Source organism: Podarcis erhardii (genome assembly GCF_964252035.2).
Source record: "Podarcis erhardii genome assembly, chromosome: 11".
Lineage (NCBI taxonomy): Eukaryota > Metazoa > Chordata > Lepidosauria > Squamata > Lacertidae > Podarcis > Podarcis erhardii.
Genome location: NC_138501.1, coordinates 22,459,463 through 22,480,878, shown reverse-complemented (window position 1 = coordinate 22,480,878; position 21,416 = coordinate 22,459,463). Strand labels below are relative to the sequence as shown.

The 21,416-nt window shown below is 43.3% G+C and overlaps 1 protein-coding gene across 7 annotated transcripts in view; it reads right to left on the bottom strand.

Moving 5' to 3' along the window:
• GIN1 (gypsy retrotransposon integrase 1) overlaps positions 1-21,157 on the bottom strand; it is a 36,395-nt gene extending 15,238 nt beyond the window's left edge. The window contains exons 1-9 of one of the 7 annotated variants that reach the window (XM_081880496.1): positions 21,138-21,157; positions 17,353-17,493; positions 15,847-16,040; positions 13,750-14,055; positions 13,316-13,501; positions 13,029-13,199; positions 12,099-12,387; positions 8,990-9,318; positions 1,004-1,445 (exon numbers count right to left, since the gene is read on the bottom strand). In XM_081880496.1, coding sequence (XP_081736622.1) covers positions 9,035-9,318; positions 12,099-12,387; positions 13,029-13,199; positions 13,316-13,501; positions 13,750-14,055; positions 15,847-16,040; positions 17,353-17,491 — 1,569 coding nt within the window. In that variant the 5' untranslated portion in view covers positions 17,492-17,493; positions 21,138-21,157 and the 3' untranslated portion in view covers positions 1,004-1,445; positions 8,990-9,034. The other 6 variants (XM_081880495.1, XM_081880494.1, XM_081880493.1 and 3 more) reach the window with 6 other exon arrangements.
• Positions 21,158-21,416: the final 259 nt, after the last annotated feature.

The window sequence follows — 21,416 nt, the reverse complement described above, 5'->3', positions numbered from 1 at the left end:
GGGCGTCCTCCGAAGGGCGCCCCGTGCTCCGCGCTGCCAGCTGACGCCCGCAAGCCTTGCGCTCCCGGGGAGAGATCCCCCGGGTGCGCAAGGCTTGTGGACACCTGCGTGGAGCACGGGGCGTCCTCTGGAGGGCGCCCCGTGCTCCGCGCTGCAGGCTGCTGCCCGCAAGCCTTGCGCTCCCGGGGGGAGATCCCCCGGGTGCGCAAGGCTTGCGGACACCAGCGCGGAGCACGGGGCGTCCTCTGGAGGGCACCCCGTGCTCCGCGCTGCAGGCTGCTGCCCGCAAGCCTTGCGCTCCCGGGGGGAGATCCCCCGGGTGCGCAAGGCTTGCGGACACCAGCGCGGAGCACGGGGCGTCCTCTGGAGGGCACCCCGTGCTCCGCGCTGCAGGCTGCTGCCCGCAAGCCTTGCGCTCCCGGGGGGAGATCCCCCGGGTGCGCAAGGCTTGCGGACACCAGCGCGGAGCACGGGGCGTCCTCTGGAGGGCGCCCCGTGCTCCGCGCTGCAGGCTGCTGCCCACAAGCCTTGCGCTCCCGGGGGGAGATCCCCCGGGTGCGCAAGGCTTGCGGACACCAGCGCGGAGCACGGGGCGATGGGATGTGGGAGGGAGCTCGCTCCCCGCCCCGCGTGTGCTCGCCGCCGCCGCCCCGCCTCTCGCCGCCTGACTCGCCCGCCTCCCTCCCACGGCACACCAGCCGACGTCCCGCGGCACACTAGTGTGCCGCGGAACACCGGTTGGGAAACACTGCATTAGGTGGAAATTGGTTCTCTGGGAGGCATCTTGATTCAGTAGTGCTTTCCAATTAAGCAATGTACCATGGGAGTTCATCAAAATTTATAGATCGGGGTCAGAAACCTTTTCCAGCTGTGGGCCGATCCACAATCCCTCAGACCATGTGGTGGGCTGGACTTTATTTTTTTGGGGGGGGGGAATAAACGAATTCCTATGCCCCACAAATAATGCAGAGATGCATTTTAAATAAAAGGACACATTCTACTCATGTAAAAACACGCTGATTCCCAGACCATCCGCGGGCCGGATTGAGAAGACAATTGGGCCGCATCTGGACCCTGGGCCTTAGGTTGCCTACCCCTGTTATAGATCAATGCAGTATATCGGAGCAATGCAGAATAGTGGCTCTACTCCATTTCCTCAGCATAGTCTACAGGTGTTCCTTCCAGCTGCCATGACTAGGTCACTCTTCTGATGCTGTTTCTTGAAGCCCAAGATCATGGCTGCAAAGCAGCTAGGCCTGAAAGGTCACAGGGAACAGTAATATAGTGTTGATCTTGCTGCATGAAAGCCTGGTGATATAAACAGACTGTCAAGGCTTCCCACATTTCCTTCTTGCTGCTCTTGCACTGGAGAGGAGTGCAGAACATGGCAAATCTTTAGACCTCTTTCCTTTTTCTTCGGAAGAATAGAAGAACCATCTTAACAGCTACAGTTATTTGGGGATGGAGGGGAAGAGAGAATAATAGAAAATAATAGAAAATAACTTCTCACCCACTTATACTGGTGAGCACAATACAATGCCAGCTTCTCTAGTGGTGCCCCCTCCACCTGATCCTCAGCCTAAATTCTCTGCATCAGAAGATTTATGCCAGAGTTGGGGAACATGTGGCTCTCCAGATGTTGGACCACAGTCCCCATCATCCCTGACCAGTGGCCATGCTGATGGGAGCTGCTGTCCAACAACATCTGAAGGGTCTCGGATTTTCCATCCCTGATTTATGCCTGATAATGAGAAGGGCTTTCGGTCTGTGCAGGTGCTTGCCAAATCCTGGGGAATGGGCTGATCCATAATGGGCTGCAATTTTTTTGCCCAAGAAATTGGAAGTAAATATGACCGAAAAGCAGGATAAAAAATGCTTTAAATAAATAGTAGAATGCATGCTGTCACAAAACCGTACCTCTCTGTATTGCAACTCAAAAATGTATTATTGTATCCAGCTCAGAAACTTGATTAATGCACCAAATTTAAAATGATTACAGGGGAGTGCAACTGTTCCAAACAGCATCTCATTTCTCAGTGTCAAAAGCCATTTATTTCAGCGTGCCTAACTTGCATTGGATAGAATATGTAATAAAACTGTCATTTCCGAGATGGCAAAGCTAATCTCTCCTTCTCCTCCCGCCCTCCAACTCTTAAAACTTGCAATCAGGATCACATTTTGTGACACAACCGATTTCGATAAACCATTTCCTTAATTTTGCTATTGAGGCTGGTATTCAACTTAAGTGTTACTCAGAGAAGACCCATTGAAATTAATGAAAATGACTAAATCTGGACCACTAATTTCAACAGGTCTACTGGGTTAAACCACAGAGCCTAAGACTTGCCGATCAGAAGGTCGGTGGTTCGAATCCCCGCGACAGGGTGAGCTCCCATCACTCGGTCCCTGCTCCTGCCAACCTAGCAGTTCAAAAGCACGTCAAAGTGCAAGTAGATAAATAGGTACCGCTCTGGTGGGAAGGTAAATGGTGTTTCCCTGCGCTGCTCTGGTTTGCCAGAAGCGGCTTAGTCATGCTGGCCACATGACCCAGAAACTGTACGCCTGCTCCCTCGGCCAATAAAGCGATATGAGCACCGCAACCCCAGAGTCGGTTACAACTGGACCTAATGGTCAGGGGTCCCTTTACCTTTACCTTTTTACTCTGCTGAGTAAAACTTAGTTGAATACTGCTCTAAAATTTTATTTCCTAAATTCATTTTAGCCTTAACATTAGTAAGCCTGTATTCTGTATATAAAAGTCGTAAAGTGGATATGGGATTACAGCCGTACAGCAAAATCCAAACCCAAGAGTCCCCAGATTTGAGTACGTTCGGAGTAGGTGAATGTGGCAGACCCAGGGTTATGCCAGATTAATTCCCCCATCTCAATTCAGCTAGGGGCACAGCAACTCCTTCAATCAGGCTCCATTGATGGGACTTATGCTAGTGTTAAGTCCCCAAAAAGGGCATTCTGAGGCAAGGAGATACAGCTGCTCCAAACCTCTTTCAACCCAGGTGCCTTGACAACTTGGAACTTACTCTGGCAAAAACAGTGGTGTAAGTCAAACTAGACTTTGGAATAAGGGTAACTTGCAGTCGTTTCCTAGTATACATTCATTTCATAATCAGGAACTGTATCCATATGGGCTCACAGACTGAAAAATGTCCTTGCTGGTGACATTCTTGCTAGTTGATCAGTGCTGCCAACCATTAGCAATCTTTTATAGATTGCTATCAGAGAACCAGAAAGAACAACCACCAGTTCACTAATTTCCAGTAGCTGTAACCTTCCAACCTATTTTATTTTATTCAAGTATTGCATTTCACATTGTTAAGAAATCCGTTGCAAAGCATCTTCTATGTGGTCGGTTAATACGGGCACAAAGATTTTTTAAAAAATCTCTCTAAATATATAAAACTACATAAACCTAGCATTTATATTAGGGTTCCTATTTTGGCCTTGCATATTTGTGCAGCAAATTGCACAGTGCTTCTGAACATGAGCTTGCTTAACGATGCCCCCCTTCTGTCTTGGTTTTCTCCAGTGTCTCTTTACATCCATCACCACTGCCTGTTGGACTGCAGGGCAGATCCTTTTGACAGCTGCCCACTCTCCTGGTTGTGCAGAACTCCATCAGAAAAAAAAGATGTTAATTATCTCTGGGAATGGCGTAGAACTTACCGTATTTTTCTGTGTATAAGACGAGCTACCGTATTTTCCCGTCTATAAGATGCCCCCATGTATAAGATGCTCCCTATTTTGGGGAAGTCTGATTTAAGAAAATGGGGGGATATATCCATGTATAAGATGCCACCCCAATTTTTGACATTATTTTTTAGGAAAAAAACCTAGTCTTATACATGGAAAAATACGGTATTTTTCTTTTTAGAATATGTTTAAAATTGGGGGTCGTCTTATACACGGTTAGTGCAGAGGGGGGAGAAGCGATTGGTTGCAGCTGCAAGCAGGAGACTGCCTGTGGCTATTTGGCATTTGATTGGTGGCCGCAGCAAGGGCTGTTGTTGATTGGCTTCCCCCGCAGCAATTGGGCGGGTGATTGGCGGCTTTTGCGTCGCTTGCAATTTTAAGCATTGTTCAGTCGGGTGAGTGACTTTCGGCAATCCCCTCCCCCCCAAAAAGCTCAACAACTGTGGGCAATACCCCCCCAAAAGTGCAATAACTCTGGGAAATACTCCCCCAAAAAAGCTTAACAACTGTACAACTCTTGACAATTTCCCCCTATTTTCTTAATTTGGAGTCCCCAAAAACAAGGGGCATCTTATACATGGAAAAATATGGTAATCCCTCAATATGTCCTTCCACTCAATGCTAACAAATTCTCACGCCTATGTTCTTTTCCAAAACATATGGTGTTTCACACCTCACACTCCTTCCTTGCGTTATCTTGTTGTGGGCGATTGGGGCATAGGATTAACTGAAATGTACGCATTCACTTTCATGAACACACAAACATGCTCTTTCTCTGTGCAGCTGGATTTGTTCAACCAAAGTGAGTGAATGACACCTAGTGGTTAAGAATAAAAGTACCCAAGTAGGTTTTTATATGTACCACTACCATATGCTCTGCATGCAGAAGATTGGGTTTCCCATTTCCCAGCACCTCCTGTGACACGTAAAGTCTTCCGCCTGAACCACACAAGAACTGCTGCCAGAAAGTATTGGGCCATATGAATGAAGGGACTGCTTCAGTATAAAGCAGCTTCATATCTTATACAGTAAACATCAAGCAAACTTGGCATGGGTCTCCCTCTGTTCTTCCCCAGTCCTCTGTTTCAGGGCTTGGGTGGGGGTTTAGGTACCGTCCTCACCTTTTGGGGGGCAGCTGAGCAACTGCTGCATCCAGAGCCCCACTGCTCATGCTAGTGGCGTAGCGGTGTTTGCATCAACTCCAGGCTGCTACAGGAAACAGTGCCAGATCAGGCTCCTGTGCTGAACTTGCTAATAACCGGACTGGCTTAGGAACAAGTAGATCCTTGCCAGTTCATGTCTGCCCCCCCCCCCAGCACACCCCATTTAAGAGGCGTTACACTGGGCATCGTCAGTGCAGGAGGGGGAAATATAATTGGAGTGCCCCGGAGGAAGACACGAGAGGCTAAAGGTTCCATTGCTTTCCATTCATTCTCTCTTCCTCTCCATCTGGGACACTTGTGTTTTCCTCACCCTCTGTTGTCATGAGCTGCTTGCTGCACCTTGACATGGTGGTGCAGAAAAGTGAAAAGGAGGGTGAGAGGGAAAAGGCTGCTGATCAGCCGGTAAGCAGGTAAAAGAAGCTAGCTGGGAGAAAAGCAGCCAGGGACAGTAAGAAGAGCAGAAGGTGTGTGAGGCTACCTATGTATCTCTCCCTATGTAAGCCTTTCGCTCAGTTTTCCCCCTCTGTCCAGAGAATGCAGTGAAACTGTGCAAAAGAAGACAGAGAAAGAGACACGCACAGATCATTATCCCCAAATTGCAGTCAGAAGGGACTGGGAGAAAGAAGCCTGGCAGTGCAGATCATGCTGAATACTGCAGACCACGGGACACTACCTGACTGTTTTATTATAACTACACCAAACTGTTGCTCAAAAGTATGATACACTTACTGCAGACTGGACTGAGAAAGTAGATTACCAGAACCCTGCACTCTTATCCACTGTTGTTTCCCCCTCCCATTGGGGAAGAAAATAAGTTACTGCTATGCCCCTATTGCAAACTAAAAGAGGGAGGCAGCACTAAGATCAGTGCACTATTAATATTGGGGGACAGAGGTGGGGCTGGTACTTGTTTGGACTCTACGCTTCTATGACTCCTGGTCAAACATCCCCCATACATCTTGGGTTGCAACAATGGTCGACCTGCTTGAATTACCCTTCCGTCCACCTCCAAGGTGAATCCTGAATTCAGTTGAATGCAGAATGCAGGTTTGTGTCCTGACTGTGTGTACTTTTAAATGTCAAGCTAAAATACACACATTTCCCCACATGAAGTGACAGCAGAGACTTCTGTCTTTTATATTATCAGAATTGAGCAAAACGCACATATCTAGGACAGACTGCAACATTTTGTGGCAGAGCCCCACTTATTAGAGGTTTGTGAGGTCTTGCCTTTAGTCCAACCCATCTAGCTCTGTTTGCTGAAAAAACTAAATTGCTAGAAGTTTGTCCAGAACTCACAAGATACTGTTATATCTGTTATAATCAAAGTTTACTTTAAGGTAAATTGTGATTCCAGTATAAACCATGTTAGCTGAAGAAAGGTTATGTTAGCTGTTCTGGCACAAGCTGCTCATCTCTAGCGCTGGTGAAATTACTGGTTGAGAAACAAGACTTCATTGGCTTCCTAGAAATTTTCAAGTTGCTTCTGGTGGGCTTAATTAGACCTGTCAGAATTTACATGTCAAAGCTACTGCAGAAACACTAAAGAACCCCCACTGACAGTATCAAGTGGTACAATCCAGAATAGGGAAAACTAGGCCATTATATGAATGTATGTCTTCCATTTCCTCCCCTGAAGTTATATAAAAACCCACCAGGTGGCACAAGTCAGACAGTAAACAACATTTAGCTAGTGATAAAGCTTACAGAGGTCCTACAATAAAGAAACTGTATTTAAAGAAGATTGTGGAGATTTTCATATTCCAATTAAGTTTTGACGGTGAAAACTTTCAGAAGTCACAGGGCTTGTGTTGTACTTTGAGGTTGAACTATTATTTTTTGACTTACTAGTCGCTTACCGGAAAAAAAACCATATAATAATAATAATAATAACAATGATCATCATCATCATCACACTTTAATAAAACAGTTACAGTAACCCTTAAGGGAGAGGGTTTTCTCTGTGGCAACCCCTAAATTGTGGCACACAGTCTCCACAGAGGTGTGTCTACTATATTCATTGTACAGCTTTTACCATGTGCTAAATATGCACCTCTTTAACCAGGTCTATGACAGTTAAGCATTTCGTTTCGTGTGACCTACCCTCTTCTACTGAATGTTATGCTGCTCTGCATCATTTGGAACAGATTTAATTGTTTCTGTGAGGGTTCTATAACTTTATATTATATTGCTGTAACCCGCCCCGGGATCTCATGGCGAATGACCTCATAAGACACATTATAAATAAATAAAATCCAGCAGAAAAACAACAAAAACTCCAGCAGCAAGAATGTACACCAGATAGGCCATTAAACAGCTTGTCCCACACTCTGTAAAATGTGTGCGAGAAGAGATACATTTTAACCTGGTGCAAAAAGGATGTTCAGGTGCTAGGTGGGCGTCACCATGGAGAACATTCTGCAGCTGGGAGCCACAACCCAAAAGGCCCTCTCCCTTGTTGATACACTCGGAAGGGGCACTCAGAGAAGACCCTCAGATAAAGATCAAAGGGTCCAGATAGGTTAATACTAGGAGAGGCGCTAAGGCCCTAGTCATAAAAGGCTTTGCAAGGTAAACATTCAAAACAGTTAAGAATTGATTGACTTGTTGGCTTCAAGGTTCTCAAAATATTGGAAGAAGCTCATCAACAGCTTTGTGTGTTCCATGCAAAGCCCTTCTGTAGCTCCGGTGAACAAGACTGAGGCGGCAAACAGCAAGTCTTGTCAACAAGCCAGAGGTGATCTAAGAGAAAAGCCCCGTCGTAGCTGCAATGGACATAAGCCACACCACTTGGGTTGATGGAAGTTCATTACCTAAACATGATCTCCTTGAAGACCTATCAGCATCTGCCTTACATCTAGTGCAGTGCTGTCAACACTGTCAGCAGTTGTCCAAGAGGTCAGGCAGAAGTTTTTCCAGCTTCCTAAGACTCCTTATTTTTGGGAGTTCTAGGGCTTGAACCTGGGACCATCTACGTAGAAGCCTGTGTTCTGTGGCTAAGCCACAGTCTGTTCTAGTGTATTTGCATGAAAGGTGTACAGCGGGATGTTGTGATTTTATTTGATAAGACACAATGCTTCCGGCAACTGACCAGAATGGATGCCACTTAAAACCTCCCGCTAATTCTATAGTAAATTACATTGAAGCATAGCTTCTTTATACTAATGGTATACACAGCACGAACCACTGTAAACTGTGGAGCAATTGCACCACCCTACTGGGCTAGTTCATATATATTGCTAAACAACAGTTTAGTGTCATGTGTGTCAGTTTGCATTTCTTAGTACAGAAAGTATTGATCTGATGTGTAGAGATCTTTCCTATTCTAATTAATTCAAGAGGATTCTAGAAGCTTTTCTGTGTGAAAGAAACAAGCAGAAGGTTCATGATGTTTGGGTTATTACTTCAGAGAAGCTGAGTACAGCTGGCTTAAACTGGTTCTCTTATCTTTTTCTGTCAAGGTCATTCTAACTATAAAAGTAAGGCCAGAAGGAGCCTGGGTTTCACTTCTCTTTCTATCTCTTTTCCTTCTGGTGTAGTGTTCTGTATATAGTGTTAAGGTTTAGTCTTATTATAAGTTATTGTAAGTTTAAGTTAAGTCTGCTGCAACTGGACTTCTTATGGACAGTGCCAATCCTGAATGTACTGTATTGGATTTGTGACCATTATGCTCATTTGCCTTCAGTAGCAGTAAAGCTCTGCTGGATGAAAGACAATTGTGTCTGGCCTACCTTTTGGGAATCCTCTCACCCTTCTCTTCCTTTGGCATGGCCAGAAAAAGAAGATTTTTAAAGGGAAGTAGTTCCATAGGTTATGTGGTTCAGTATGTTGAAGACTGCTTGAAGTTGACTTGTTTCCCTTAACCATAGTTAACATTTAACCAGTTTGATATAAAATGAGAAACTATGGTTGGCTGAAAAACAGCTGAAAGTTTCCAGTCTCCTCCTCTATGGCTGCACCAGAGCAGGAAAGGGGACTGCACGAGCCCAAGGCTTGCTGCTATTTGGGGATATGGTGCTAAGCTATGGTTTCATACAACATACGAACAGAACATTCAGCAGCAGCTGAACCAGTGGTCAATTCTGGACAAAGGAAGAAAAAGTTTGGTATTTACACACCTTTGACAAGCTCCGTACCACTTATTCCAATGCAGTCTTACTGCATCAAGTAGCCTCTGTCTTATTCTGAAGAGTCCAGTAAGCTGCACACCACTGTTTGGGATTCTTCGGCACTGAGTCAGTGGAGTCTGGGTCTATCAATTCTGCCTCTGCGCTACTGTTACATTCTGAGAAGACACGGTCCTTTCCCGACAGGCCATCATCAGCAACGGCAACAGGTGGATCTTTTCCAGAAAAGACATCTTTGGAGCTCTGTCCTGCGGACGTTTCGGATGAACCGACATAATCATGATCAACCATGACAGCACTCTGCCAAATGTAGCTGCTATCTGCAATAGGAAAATACGTTTTGATTAGAAGCCAAGTTTAATTGAGGCTAAGGTTGTGGTTCGAGGACCCGACCCCACGAAGTGACATGAAGACACAAGGACACGTGAGATAAGGTTAATGGGCTAGAAAAGGCCACAACTTTATTGATTACAGCAATGAAAAGGTATTGGCTTAGGCATTGGATCGAAACAAGTGGGTTTATTCACCAGTAGGTGGAGCCTGTTGATGCTGATCCAACTATAGGCTCACCTCCTGCTGTCACCGAGGGTCGTGCCATGGCCTCCCGCCAAGCAGGCATCGGACAGAATACACGACCGCCAGATTCCTTTAACGGAATACCCCTAAACATTGAAGGCATAGGCGATGGCCACACCTAGCACTTCGACACACCACAACACATTATTCCAATGCCTAACCTACCCACCAATACCACAAAAAGTTGTGACGATTGCTACGAGGTAGGCGAAAAAACCAAAAAGCCTAATGCCAAATGGAAAAACTCCTACCAGGCCCCCCGGACAACCAGGGCGACCAACCTAAGGTCCATAGCAAGGCCAATGACCTAGGCCCTAACTAAAAGGGAGTGGAGGGTGGGTGACTCGCCACGGGACGACGATGAGGAATGAGGCCAGGGAGAGGCTAGTGCTGCAGCAAAAGGCTGCTGAACACGCCCCCTCTGTGGCACCTGGTTGGATGGCCACAGGAGGGGGCGTGAGCACCAGCCAGGTGAGCTGGAGGCAGGGGGCAAATGCCCCCCTGCTGGGCGGTGCTCGGGCTCCCGCCCACAACCACTCCCCTCTCTTTCAGGGAGGAGAGTCTTTACCAGACATGACCGTTTCCTGCGGACAGTCCCCGGATTTACAAATCAGTCCCCATACAAAATCCATTGAAGTTGAAAAGTGTCCCCGGATTCATTGAAAAATATCTGGTAACCTTTTAGACAGACAAGGCCATTAAATGGCCGGGGGGGGGGGATGCAAGCCCATTGCATTGTGCACTTCTGAATCCAGGGACAGGAGCAGCAATACAGAGGTAGCAGAATGTCATATCTGTACCCCATTTTATGGGGCACAGTTCTTGAGACGTTCTCTTTAAGAGCTGAGATAGACTACAACAATGGATATGCAGGTGCTTCTTAGAGTGCCCCAGCTAATAAAGGAAGGGGCTGAAATTGGCCTCCATATTGTAACAGACCAAAGGATTTATTTTATATTATTTTTTTAAAGCATTCTCTCTTTCCTCTTTTTCTGTCACGATACATCAAGGTATTTACACATTTGTAAATAGGGAAATTTGGAGGTAATATAAATTTTACAGTTAAGGCATCTTGATGTAAAAGCCTTAAATAAATTTTCTAGTAAGAAGCTTCCTTGCTAAACTGGTCAAGAAGCAGTTAACCAATCTGCCCTGTATCCATTCCTCCAGTACCACCACAAAAAATAAAACACCACACACAAAACAAAAGCCCAGTCATTTTTTTGTCTTGCAATTTGGATCTTTGGACTGTGCAGCTTGCAGCTGTTGGCTCCTTTCTAAATATCATGCTTGGTGACTCAGTATCGGTTTAAAGGAAATGAAATTGCTGAGCCCGTCACAAATAGACTGGAGATGGAAATTAAATATTTCAATTATCTCTACTGAACTAGGACAGAAAGCCAGAATGCTGAGTGACGTCATGAAGACGTTCATTCTCTGCACAAGTAAACAAGATATTTTTGGGAAATTGGTTCAGTACAGGTGCTTTAAACAACATTCAGGGGATTCAACAATTCAATATTTTCACTGGCTAGGTAAAGCAGAACAGCCTAAGTTAATGGGGGGGGAGAGAGAGAGAGAGAGAGAGAAGACAGGGAGTGCTCTTGACATCTCATTTTGCATTTCAGCAATTCTTTCAATGATTACAGAAGACAGCACACAAACATATTCACCAAAATTTAATAATAAATGCTGCCATCCTTCCGTAACCCATTACACACATGGATAAACTGCAGCAGAAACATGTACTTCTACAACCTTATCCTGCTTGGATTTTCAATTCTCTTCTTAGACATATCACTATCTGGACTATATGCCCAGAACAGTTCTCACAATTACTGTAATTAGCAGTGGTGCATTTCCAAGGCTTCCTTAAACCTCAGCATCCTGTCCATAATTATTATAGTGCGTGTATTTCAACAGGCAAGAGGCCAACCTAACTCTGTATAGCTGGAGAAAATGCACACACAAAAAACAAGTTTTGCAGGGCTGGAAAGCCTTAGGCAAGTTTTACAGGGCAAGAAAGCTTCCCCGTAAATCTGCATATGTAAAAGAAGAAATGGGAACTATAATAAGATCAAATTTCTTTTAATTGTGGTGGTCTTTTGAGATTCTTCACTTATTATTGCTCTTATTTGGGAAAAGCCAATGGCATAGTTCAACATCAACTATGGTTTAAACTTATGTGTTAACTATGGTTTAATGCATGCTAGCGCACACTAGTCAAAAGTCCTAGCTTCTCTCTTCCCCACTCTGTACCAGGAGCAGCAACCCACGATGGCTGGCTTGTCATTACGTGCAAGTCTGGACTCAAGGTTTCCTTTCCCTAAACCTTGGCTCCTATTTGCAATTTGGAAGTGAAAACCACAAGTTGGGTTCACACATAACAGGAACAGGCTTGTGGTTTGTTGCTCCTGGCACAGAAAGGGATTTCTGATCAGTGTGCACCAGTTTATTTGCTTTACCTATGGTTTAATGCAACGTGACAACCAGATAATTGAATATAACTAGACATAACTTTCACCTTGTTCCTGGGATCCTCTTATATATGGCTTAAGATGAGATATTTTGATGGGCCTTTTCAGCCTTGAGCCAGAGGCATCTCTTAATATTGCACAGCCATTATCAGTAACATAATCTATAATACAGGGGCCAACCCATTCGGACTGGAAGCGACCATCTTTCCACCAGTTCTTCTTTTGTCTGAGAACTTCATGTCCAACTTTAAGGAGAAATTGATTAACTTGCTTTGGTTTCTTCCTGACTTGGCTCATGTTCCCACTCTGCTGTTCCACAGGCATTTTCTTCATATTCTAAATAGAAAATGAACCTATTAGTTAGAACTTTTGTTTTAAGGATGTACAACTCAGACAGATGTGTGTTTTCTCAAGTGCATCTGATCTGTGCAAGCCAGAGTGAGTCTGCAAGATATGTGGAAATCAGAAAATGAGCATATGTTTTTCTGTGTGCTCCTGTGTATACACATATCCATATAAACTCATAATGAAGTTTTCTATTAGCCTACCTTATTAGTTTTGTGAAACTGTAGGCTACAAATGTCTGAAAGGTATGGCTGATATTTATTACTTTTCTAAATGATATCTGGGTCTTGCTTTCTTTCTTATATCTAATAAGTTCCTGTCTGTATTTGTCCTTCATAAGAAGGGAATTCAGTGTGATGTCAGACAGCTCCACTCCCTAGACCACAGAGGAATAGGCCTTAACTTTGTACAGTTTGAAGATTTGAATGAGCCTTATTCAGACACATTTGTGCATGATTCAGGGGAGCATTTTTAACCTTTATTTCTAGCTCAAACAGCTCGAAATAATAGGGAATGAAAGACATTCATTAAATGTGCTGAATTAAAATCATTCACACATTTTCTTTCTCTGAATTACTGTATTCACTGAACATTGAATATTTTTTCCTGAGGAAGGGAGGAGGCAGATTTACCTGGCAACTTGAAATTGTCTTTTCCTGTACTGCTTTCTCTGCTTGTCTAATAGCAGATAAGATTCTCACAAACACGCAGTCACTCTCCCCTTCTTGAATCACACTTAATGTTGAAGGTATATAAGGATTTCGTTTAAACATTTGGAAATAGGGCGTGTTGTTGCTAGTTTCCTATTTAAAAAAAAAAGGAAGGAAGAAAAAGGAAATGTGGTTATATTTGACACTGTGCTACTAAAGAACATTCAGCCCCAGTTCACACAAAAGGTACAAATGTTCTCCATACATACTGAATCAATCAAGTTGAACGCATATGAAATAGCTTGCAAATGGTCATCCCAGTCTTTGGTGTGCTCCGTACAATATTTGAGAAGGAAAGATCTGATTGTCTTGACAGCTTCATTTTCATGATCAGCTTGAGGGTATGGCATTATTAATTCCTTTGTCCCAAAGTGTTCAAACAGCTCCCTGTTGATCTTTAAGAATAAGACAAATCATTTTAAACCTCCACATTGTTTTTATTTCACTTGGTAACTGAAAACTGTGCTTTGAAATAGTGGCACAGTTACACTGTAAAGGCACTGAAATGTTTAAGCTTAATTTCTCTTTGAGATACAAAATTGCAATTTGTTCAAATTTAGACATTTAACATACATGAGCCAAAGAATAAGCTCAACTGGAAGTTATCAAGTGCACTTTCCACAGCAAAGTTCTCTCCTCTTACCTGATGAACAAACTCTTCTTCCTGATCTATAGTTATTTTCTGAGGTGGTCCATAACAGAACGATGCGCTGACAACTGCCTTAGCCACTTCAGCTGCTGAAAGGTCATGCAGGGGCAAAACCACAACCCACTTAGTGAAGACATCTGTTAGGAGGATAACATACACATTGTTCCGGCTGGTGGCATCAAAAGGTCCCATTAGCTCTAGAGTAACTACAGTCCACGGGTCTTCTGCCTTAATAGAATGGAATTTAGACGCTACAGCAGCTGTATTCTTTGCTACCTGGCAATGTTCGCAAGCGTACACCTGGGAGAAAAGTCATGAAAATGGGTGTTAATAGTCCATCCATTTGCATTAATAATGTTTTTGTAATAAGTTATTAGAGTATCTCCTATTATTCTAACAATAGGTTTAAGACAGAATAACCATGCTACATTGCCTTGGGTTGAAACTATCACAAAATATGTTTTGATACTTATAACTACAAACACCATAACAGATGCCCATCTACTCAGATATAAAAATAATGCAGGAAAACTCAACTTGCAATTTATTTTGGTGCATTGTTCTATTCACACTGCCAGTTTTGTAGTCTGGGGGCACTCCTGGATCAGTCTGTTGCGAGAAGCCTAGGTGACTTCAGTGGCTACTAGTACTTTTTTTTGTTTCAGCTGATTAAACAGCTATGGTAGTTTCTGGACCAGTATAGCATGATCAGTGTCGTAATGCACTGAGAATCTCCACATATGATCACTGCAATATGCTCTGTGTGAGGCTGTCCCTGAAGCTGGTCCAGAACCTGCAGCTAGTGCAAAACTCAGCAGCTCAACTGCTCACTGGTACAAAGCATCATCATCAGATTACGCTGCTGCTGAAAGAATTGCACTGGCTGCCAATCAGCTAAATTCAAGATTCTGATCCCTATAAAGCATGGGATTAGAGTACCCAAAGATCATCTCGCCCCTTATCACTGTACTCTATAGGATGCAGCCTCCTGCAGAGCCTTTCTCATCAGGAAGTCCATTCTGTATAATGTTGGAATTGGGCCTTTAGAGTGGCAGCACTTACCCTTCGGAACTCACTCCCACAGTCCCTATTATCTTTTGGGGGTGTCCACTGAAGGCGTTCCTTTTCCAAGCAGCTTTTCATAAATAGAGATTTTAATCCCAGTCTGCAAATGTTTCAGACTTGGATTTGGTTTTAAATATGTGCTTACTGTTAAATCACTTTGAGATTCTTTATGGGAAGCGATTCGTATATGAAACAAATGACAGGGTGCCACATGCTACCAACTTACTTCAGTGTTTGGTGTCGCAGCCAATAGGTATTACATTAACACACATTTAATAGCATTGGCAATATTATCTCAGAATGCAACACAAGCATCTGTTGATTAGATAATAGTCCAAGGGTGTTTGGATAGATAGGGTGTTGATTAGATAATAGTCCAAGGTGTATTGCTGTTTATATTCTGCTGTCTTATGAAGATTTAGAATAAGTAAAGCCACACAAAATAAATTAAGAATACCCCAGAACCACACATTCCAACCTTTTCTTGCAAATGCACTTTTAGGATCCGGTCTTTCTCTGCATCTTGAACCACCAGTTTTAAGTAGAACAAACTGAGAAAAATGTCCAGTCAAAGGCAATTATGGGGTTGCAGCGCTCATCTTGCTTTCAGGACAAGGGAGCCAGCGTTTGCCAACAGACAGCTTTCTGGGTCATATGGCCAGCATGACTAAACCACTTCTGCTGCAATGGAACACCATGATGGAAGCCAGAGCGCAAAGAAACACCCTTTACCTTCCCGCCGCAGCGGTACCTAATTATCTACTTGCACTGGTGTGCTTTCAAACTGCTAGGTTGGCAGGAACTGTGACAGAGCAACGGGAGCTCACCCTGTCGTGGGGATTCAAACCACCGACCTTCTAATCAACAAGCCCAAGAGGCTCAGTGGTTTAAACCACAGCGCCACCCATATCCCATGAGTGCCATATCATGCAAAGAGGACTTTAAAGAATGAGCAAGAGTTCATTCACATGCGCGCACACACACACACACACACACACACACACATAAACACAGTGTGACTCATACCCACTGTTTTACATCGCTGGTTACTGATGTCCAATAATATTGGGATTCCACCAGGGTCAGTGTCCTTGATATGCCATGATGTGCACCTGCATGATTTTCATGGCACTTTTCTAACACTTTCCTTTTCTCTTCATCAGAAAGAATCACCAGGCGCATTTGCCTCTTGTCTTTTCCCACATAGAACAGATTGTTATCTAAAAGAAAGCATTCAAATAAATTGTGTAATTTCATACAATTTATTGTATATTGGTTCAAATTTTATTCATAACTACTTCTTAGCACACCTGCTCAAAACAGACAGTTCTATTCTGAAAGAGACACAATGTTGGTGGTAATGTGGCCAGCAAGATTATTTTTGAGGGATTTTGCATGGGTAAAATTTTCGAAAATATCAGCTTTTTTTTGCCGAGAATACAAATGTAAAGTTAGCATGACAGGTAAATTGTATTTCAAAATAGGCAGACACAAGCTAACATTTATTTTATTTGCTAAATTTATATCTCCCACTTTCAACCCTATTATGTTCCCAGGGCAGCTTAAAAGAAGAATAAAGTACTATCCCATTAATAATATAAAGACAAAATAGATGAAGCAATGGCAAATTGAACTGCATCAAATCCAGCAGCAGAAATTGAAAAGGAACACAGCAGAAATAAAAATTGTCCTTGTTAACTTAAAAAGTTCAAATGGCTAAGGAAATAAAAAGGCTGTTGCTGAAGTGTCAGCAAAGCAGGCACCAAGCACGTTTCCCTGGAGATTTCCAAGATCTTGCCAAAATGGAACACCTTCCATTCCTCAGAAGACATGGGTGGTAAACCTGCGGCCCTCCAGATTTTTTCTTGGTAACACCAGACTCGCCACCCAAAATTTCAAATTATACATGAAGAATGGCATAAACATACATAAATATGTAATATTCCTGATTTATATGCTCCTGTGTACACTATTTAATTTCTTAGAAGAAAATCATGTTCATTATGTTCTTTTTATGTAAAAAGGTAAAGGTAATGGTACCCCTGCCCGTATGGGCCAGTCTTGCCAGACTCTAGGGTTGTGCGCCCATCTCACTCAAGAGGCCAGGGGCCAGCGCTGTCCGGAGACACTTCCGGGTCACGTGGCCAGCGTGACATCACTGCTCTGGCGAGCCAGAGCTGCACATGGAAACGCCGTTTACCTTCCCGCTAGTAAGCGGTCCCTATTTATCTACTTGCACCCGGGGGTGCTTTTGAACTGCTAGGTTGGCAGGCGCTGGGACCGAATGACGGGAGCGCACCCCGCCGCAGGGATTCGAACCGCCGACCTTTTGATCGGCAAGCCCTAGGCACTGAGGCTTTTAACCACAGCGCCACCTGCGTCCCCTGTTCTTTTTATGTATGATGACGCAAATCCCACTTTACATTTGATAAGCAACAACCCAGCCCAATATTGTTTGGTCTCGGCCTTCACGGATATAAAGGCATGGCACAAAGCACACTGAAACTCCCAAGACCATTATATTATATTTACCTCTGAAAACAAACTTTTTAGCTGCTCTTCTTATTCCGCTTCTTTCACTTGCTAATGTTGTGGGATGATATCCACCTGTTTGTTTGTAGTAAGAGATCTGTTTCAGATGGAGTCCACCATTTTTGCCATTACGGACCATTGCTGTTTAAAGTGAAACAAATACAAAAAGTGACTTGCCTGGTCATCTTTGGGTTTTTTTTAAAAAAGACTCTGGCAACTAGAAAGTGAGGGGGGGTTGGGGGTTGAGTGAATAGTTAATTTTATTGTTCTTGGTTGCGTTCCCCACTAATTAAGGTTTCTCTACTTGCAAACCCTTCAACTTCCTGTATACAAATTAACAGGATAGATAAAAATAGAATAGATCTTACTCCAATAATTGTAAAGAACCTTTGACAATTAATAACTTAGGGAGGGGTTCACGACTAAAATGAAGTAAATACATATAATGCAAATTACAACTATGTTATGTGGCCTAGATTCAATATAAGTGGCTAAGAAGCAGATTTTAAATAGACTCAATTTCCTGTACCTGCCCCATTTCCGATACTTCTTTGGGATTTATTTGAAAGGTGATAATTGGTTAATTTTAATTCTGCTTTTCTCTTATTTTCTGTTTCACAGGTACTATTTTTACAGTAATAGCACTTCACACACTATTAGAAATATCCATACTATAGGCATCACATTTTACACGTAACATATTAAATCTCATTTTATAATCCAGTTTGTTAATTTATGTTTTAGCTCTTAGCATAACATAGTTTTTTAAAGACAGCAATGAGAGACCAGCTGCAGCACTATTAATAAATAATGGGAGAGAACTTGAGCTTATTTCAATTGGACAGGAAAAGAAAACACTAAATTCAGCAACAGCTGCTTTGTATGGGAAAGCAAATATAATCAAAGCAATCCACCAATAGCACTTCACATAACTGCAGCTTTCAACCTACCCTCCCAAATGGCAGACTTTCAAACTACCCTGTGCATATATATTCCAAAGTTCAATCCGCTGAATTCAAAGGCTTATTGTATGAGTGGAATTGCAGCTTAAGGGTACAAACTGGTGTATCTAAAACTCAGGGACAAATCAGACAGGATGGTGGATATCTGTAACTGAGTAGCCTGTCTTTTGCTTTGGACACGCACTGCTACATACATCAGAAACCTACTTAACCATGTTCTGGATATAAGGTGTTCTGAAATACAAATTACTAGTGTGAAAAGATTAACTTCTCTTTGAGGTGTGGCTGTATACTGCCAGGATCAAGCTGCTATCAATCTGGTAGAGATGTCCAAGCACGGTCAATGGTCGGAGACAATGGGAGCTGAAGTTTATTAAGATCTTGAAGGTCACAGGTCCCCCATCCCTGGTCTAAGTAATGAGGTGTCTTTATAAAGTAGCTGGGACAGGGAAATAGGGATGAAGATTGAACTTTTTCAGGAAAATAATGCTTTACTGATGAAGTAAAATAAGAGGAATTTTGCAAAGATGGGAGAAAGAGTTAGAGAACCATGGTTAGACAAAGAGTGAACCAAGAGCAGCTGCCTGGTAATGGGGGAAAGTGGTAGAAGCTGTGACATTCAGAGAGCTAAGAAAGAGAGGAATGAAGGAAGAGCAAGTTATTGAAATCTTAAACCTATCGGGGGGGGGGGTTCTATTTATCTGAAATCTGACACCCAAACCAGGGTTTCCAGGAGCAGACTGAGCAACAGCTGCTTGCCAGACCACCTCCCACAAATGCACAAAAAAACAAAGCTGCAATCTTCAAGGCAGAAAGAAAGTGATATGTGGCCAACAGAATTGTCACAAACAAGCTGTGAAAAAAATATGGAATTCCATGTTAGGAATTACTAGGAAAAGTGTTTTTAAAAACCTGACAGTTTTGTAATGCCTTTACACTAATGTAAAGTGTGCAGAAAAGGATACTGTAGTGCTGGGAAAGGGAAAGAGGGAAAGAAAGAAAGAAAGAAAGAAAGAAAGAAAGAAAGAAAGAAAGCATAAATTATCAAGGGGCTGGAAGAACTTCCCTATGAAGAAAGGTTGCATTTGGAGCTTTTTAGTTTAAGGGAAAAGCTGAAAAATTATGCATGGTGTGGAAATACAGATGTTTTTCTCCCTCTCTCATAATATTAGAACCTGGGATCAATTAATGAAAGTGAATGACAGAAGATTCAATAAAAAGTAATTATTCACGCAACACATTGATAAAACTATTCTCTATCACAAGATGTGGTGATGACCTCCAATTTACACTGATTTAAAAGGAGATTAGGCTTATTCTCCATGAATTTATTAATAGCTACAAGCTGTGATGGCTATGTACTATTTGTAGGCTCAGAGGTAGCATGAGACTGAATATTGGTCAATGGTGAATAAAAGCAGAAAAATATTATTGTGCTTATGTCCTGCTTGAAGGCTTCCTATAAGCATGTTGTTGGCTGCTGTGGGAAGCAGAATACTGGATGAGGTGCACCTTTGGTCTGATTCAGCAAGGTTCGTCATGTTCTCAAGCATGCATGTAATTTCAACTCAAGTGTGCTGTGATTGATACATACACACACCCCAATATTTCAATTCAACTAAATTTGGCTGTCAGAGGCTTTGCAATACTGATAGAACACATCAAAATATGGTAATACAGTGGTACCTCGGGTTAAGTACTTAATTCGTTCCGGAGGTCCGTTCTTAACCTGAAACTGTTCTTAACCTGAAGCACCACTTTAGATAATGGGGCTTCCTGCTGCTGCCGTGCCACCAAAGCACAATTTCTGATCTCATCCTGAAGCACTATTTCTCGGTTAGCGGAGTCTGTAACCTGAAGGGTATGTAACCCAAGGTACCACTGTGTGGTGTTGGGTTTTTGTTTTTAAGAAAACACGCTAAATGGTTGGCCCATAGAGCTATCATCTGAAAGGACAAAATACAGCTACTCAGTCGAAATTCATTGCCTGGATTGCAGGTGTAATTTTAGAGGATGGTAAGGGAAAGTCCCAAGAGGGAAACGGAAAGGGAGATGGTTATTTTCTTTTTCTGATAAAAAAGGCAGACAAAAAATCCTGAAGTATGATTATGTGGGGAAAGGGGCACAGCAATGGGAAGAAAATATTTCCAACATCAAAAATATTTTCAATTCCAACCTTTGCCCCCAATTCCCGTTAAAATAACTTAGTTTCTCCATCAGCACTATGGAAGAAACTATATTACAGTCCATTTCTCCACCCTGCTACAGCAGGAAAATCCTAAAAACTCAAAATCGACCATGGTGAAAGCAAAATATATTTTTCCATATATTTTCCAACTCCTATCCTAGTTTGCTCTGAGCAGGCTGCAAAACGATGCAACCGAATTATTATTCCAGTAAAAGAAAAGAAGAAGAAGAAACGATCCAGGCTGCTATCCTCCCAGATGACCAGCTATCCCTTTCACTACCCGAATTACAGAGTGTCAGGGCGTTAAGGGGAAAAATACAACCACCAGCAGCAACCAGGAAATCCGGTCCGCGGATAAAAGAAACTGACAAGGCAGAAGCATTCTGGCCTCTTCCTGCTATTCCTTCGCCAGGGTCCCTTTCTCAGCGCATGCGCAGAGCACCTCTCACGGCCTCACCGGTAATACCAAGCCACTGTTCGTTGGGAACCAACGCCTCCCCGTCACCACCGCCGCTGCCGCGCCGCCCTTCCCCCCCCCCAGTGAAATTGCTCCCGCCCAACGGGAGGGCTAGAGCTTCTCTCAAATTATTCTTCCCTTTCGCGGCACAAAAGGAGGCCCCGGATCACTTAGAGACCTATGTGGCGCTCACGGAAGTGACGACAGAGGAAGGGAGGAAAGCGTGCGGGCGTCATAGAGATAGGAAAAGAAGAGTACTACATCCGCCTAACTTATTGTTCTACTAGGAATGTCTACTTTATGTTGATGAGAAAGAGGTGGAGAAGCAGCGCGTTGGTATGAAAACGCAGAATGTCTGCGTCGAGCTGAGCGCTGGGCGAGTTCTGGCGGCGATGTGGGAACTTTAACTAGAAATAAGATTCCTGCAACCTGAGGTGTGTTTTGTATGGAGTTGCTG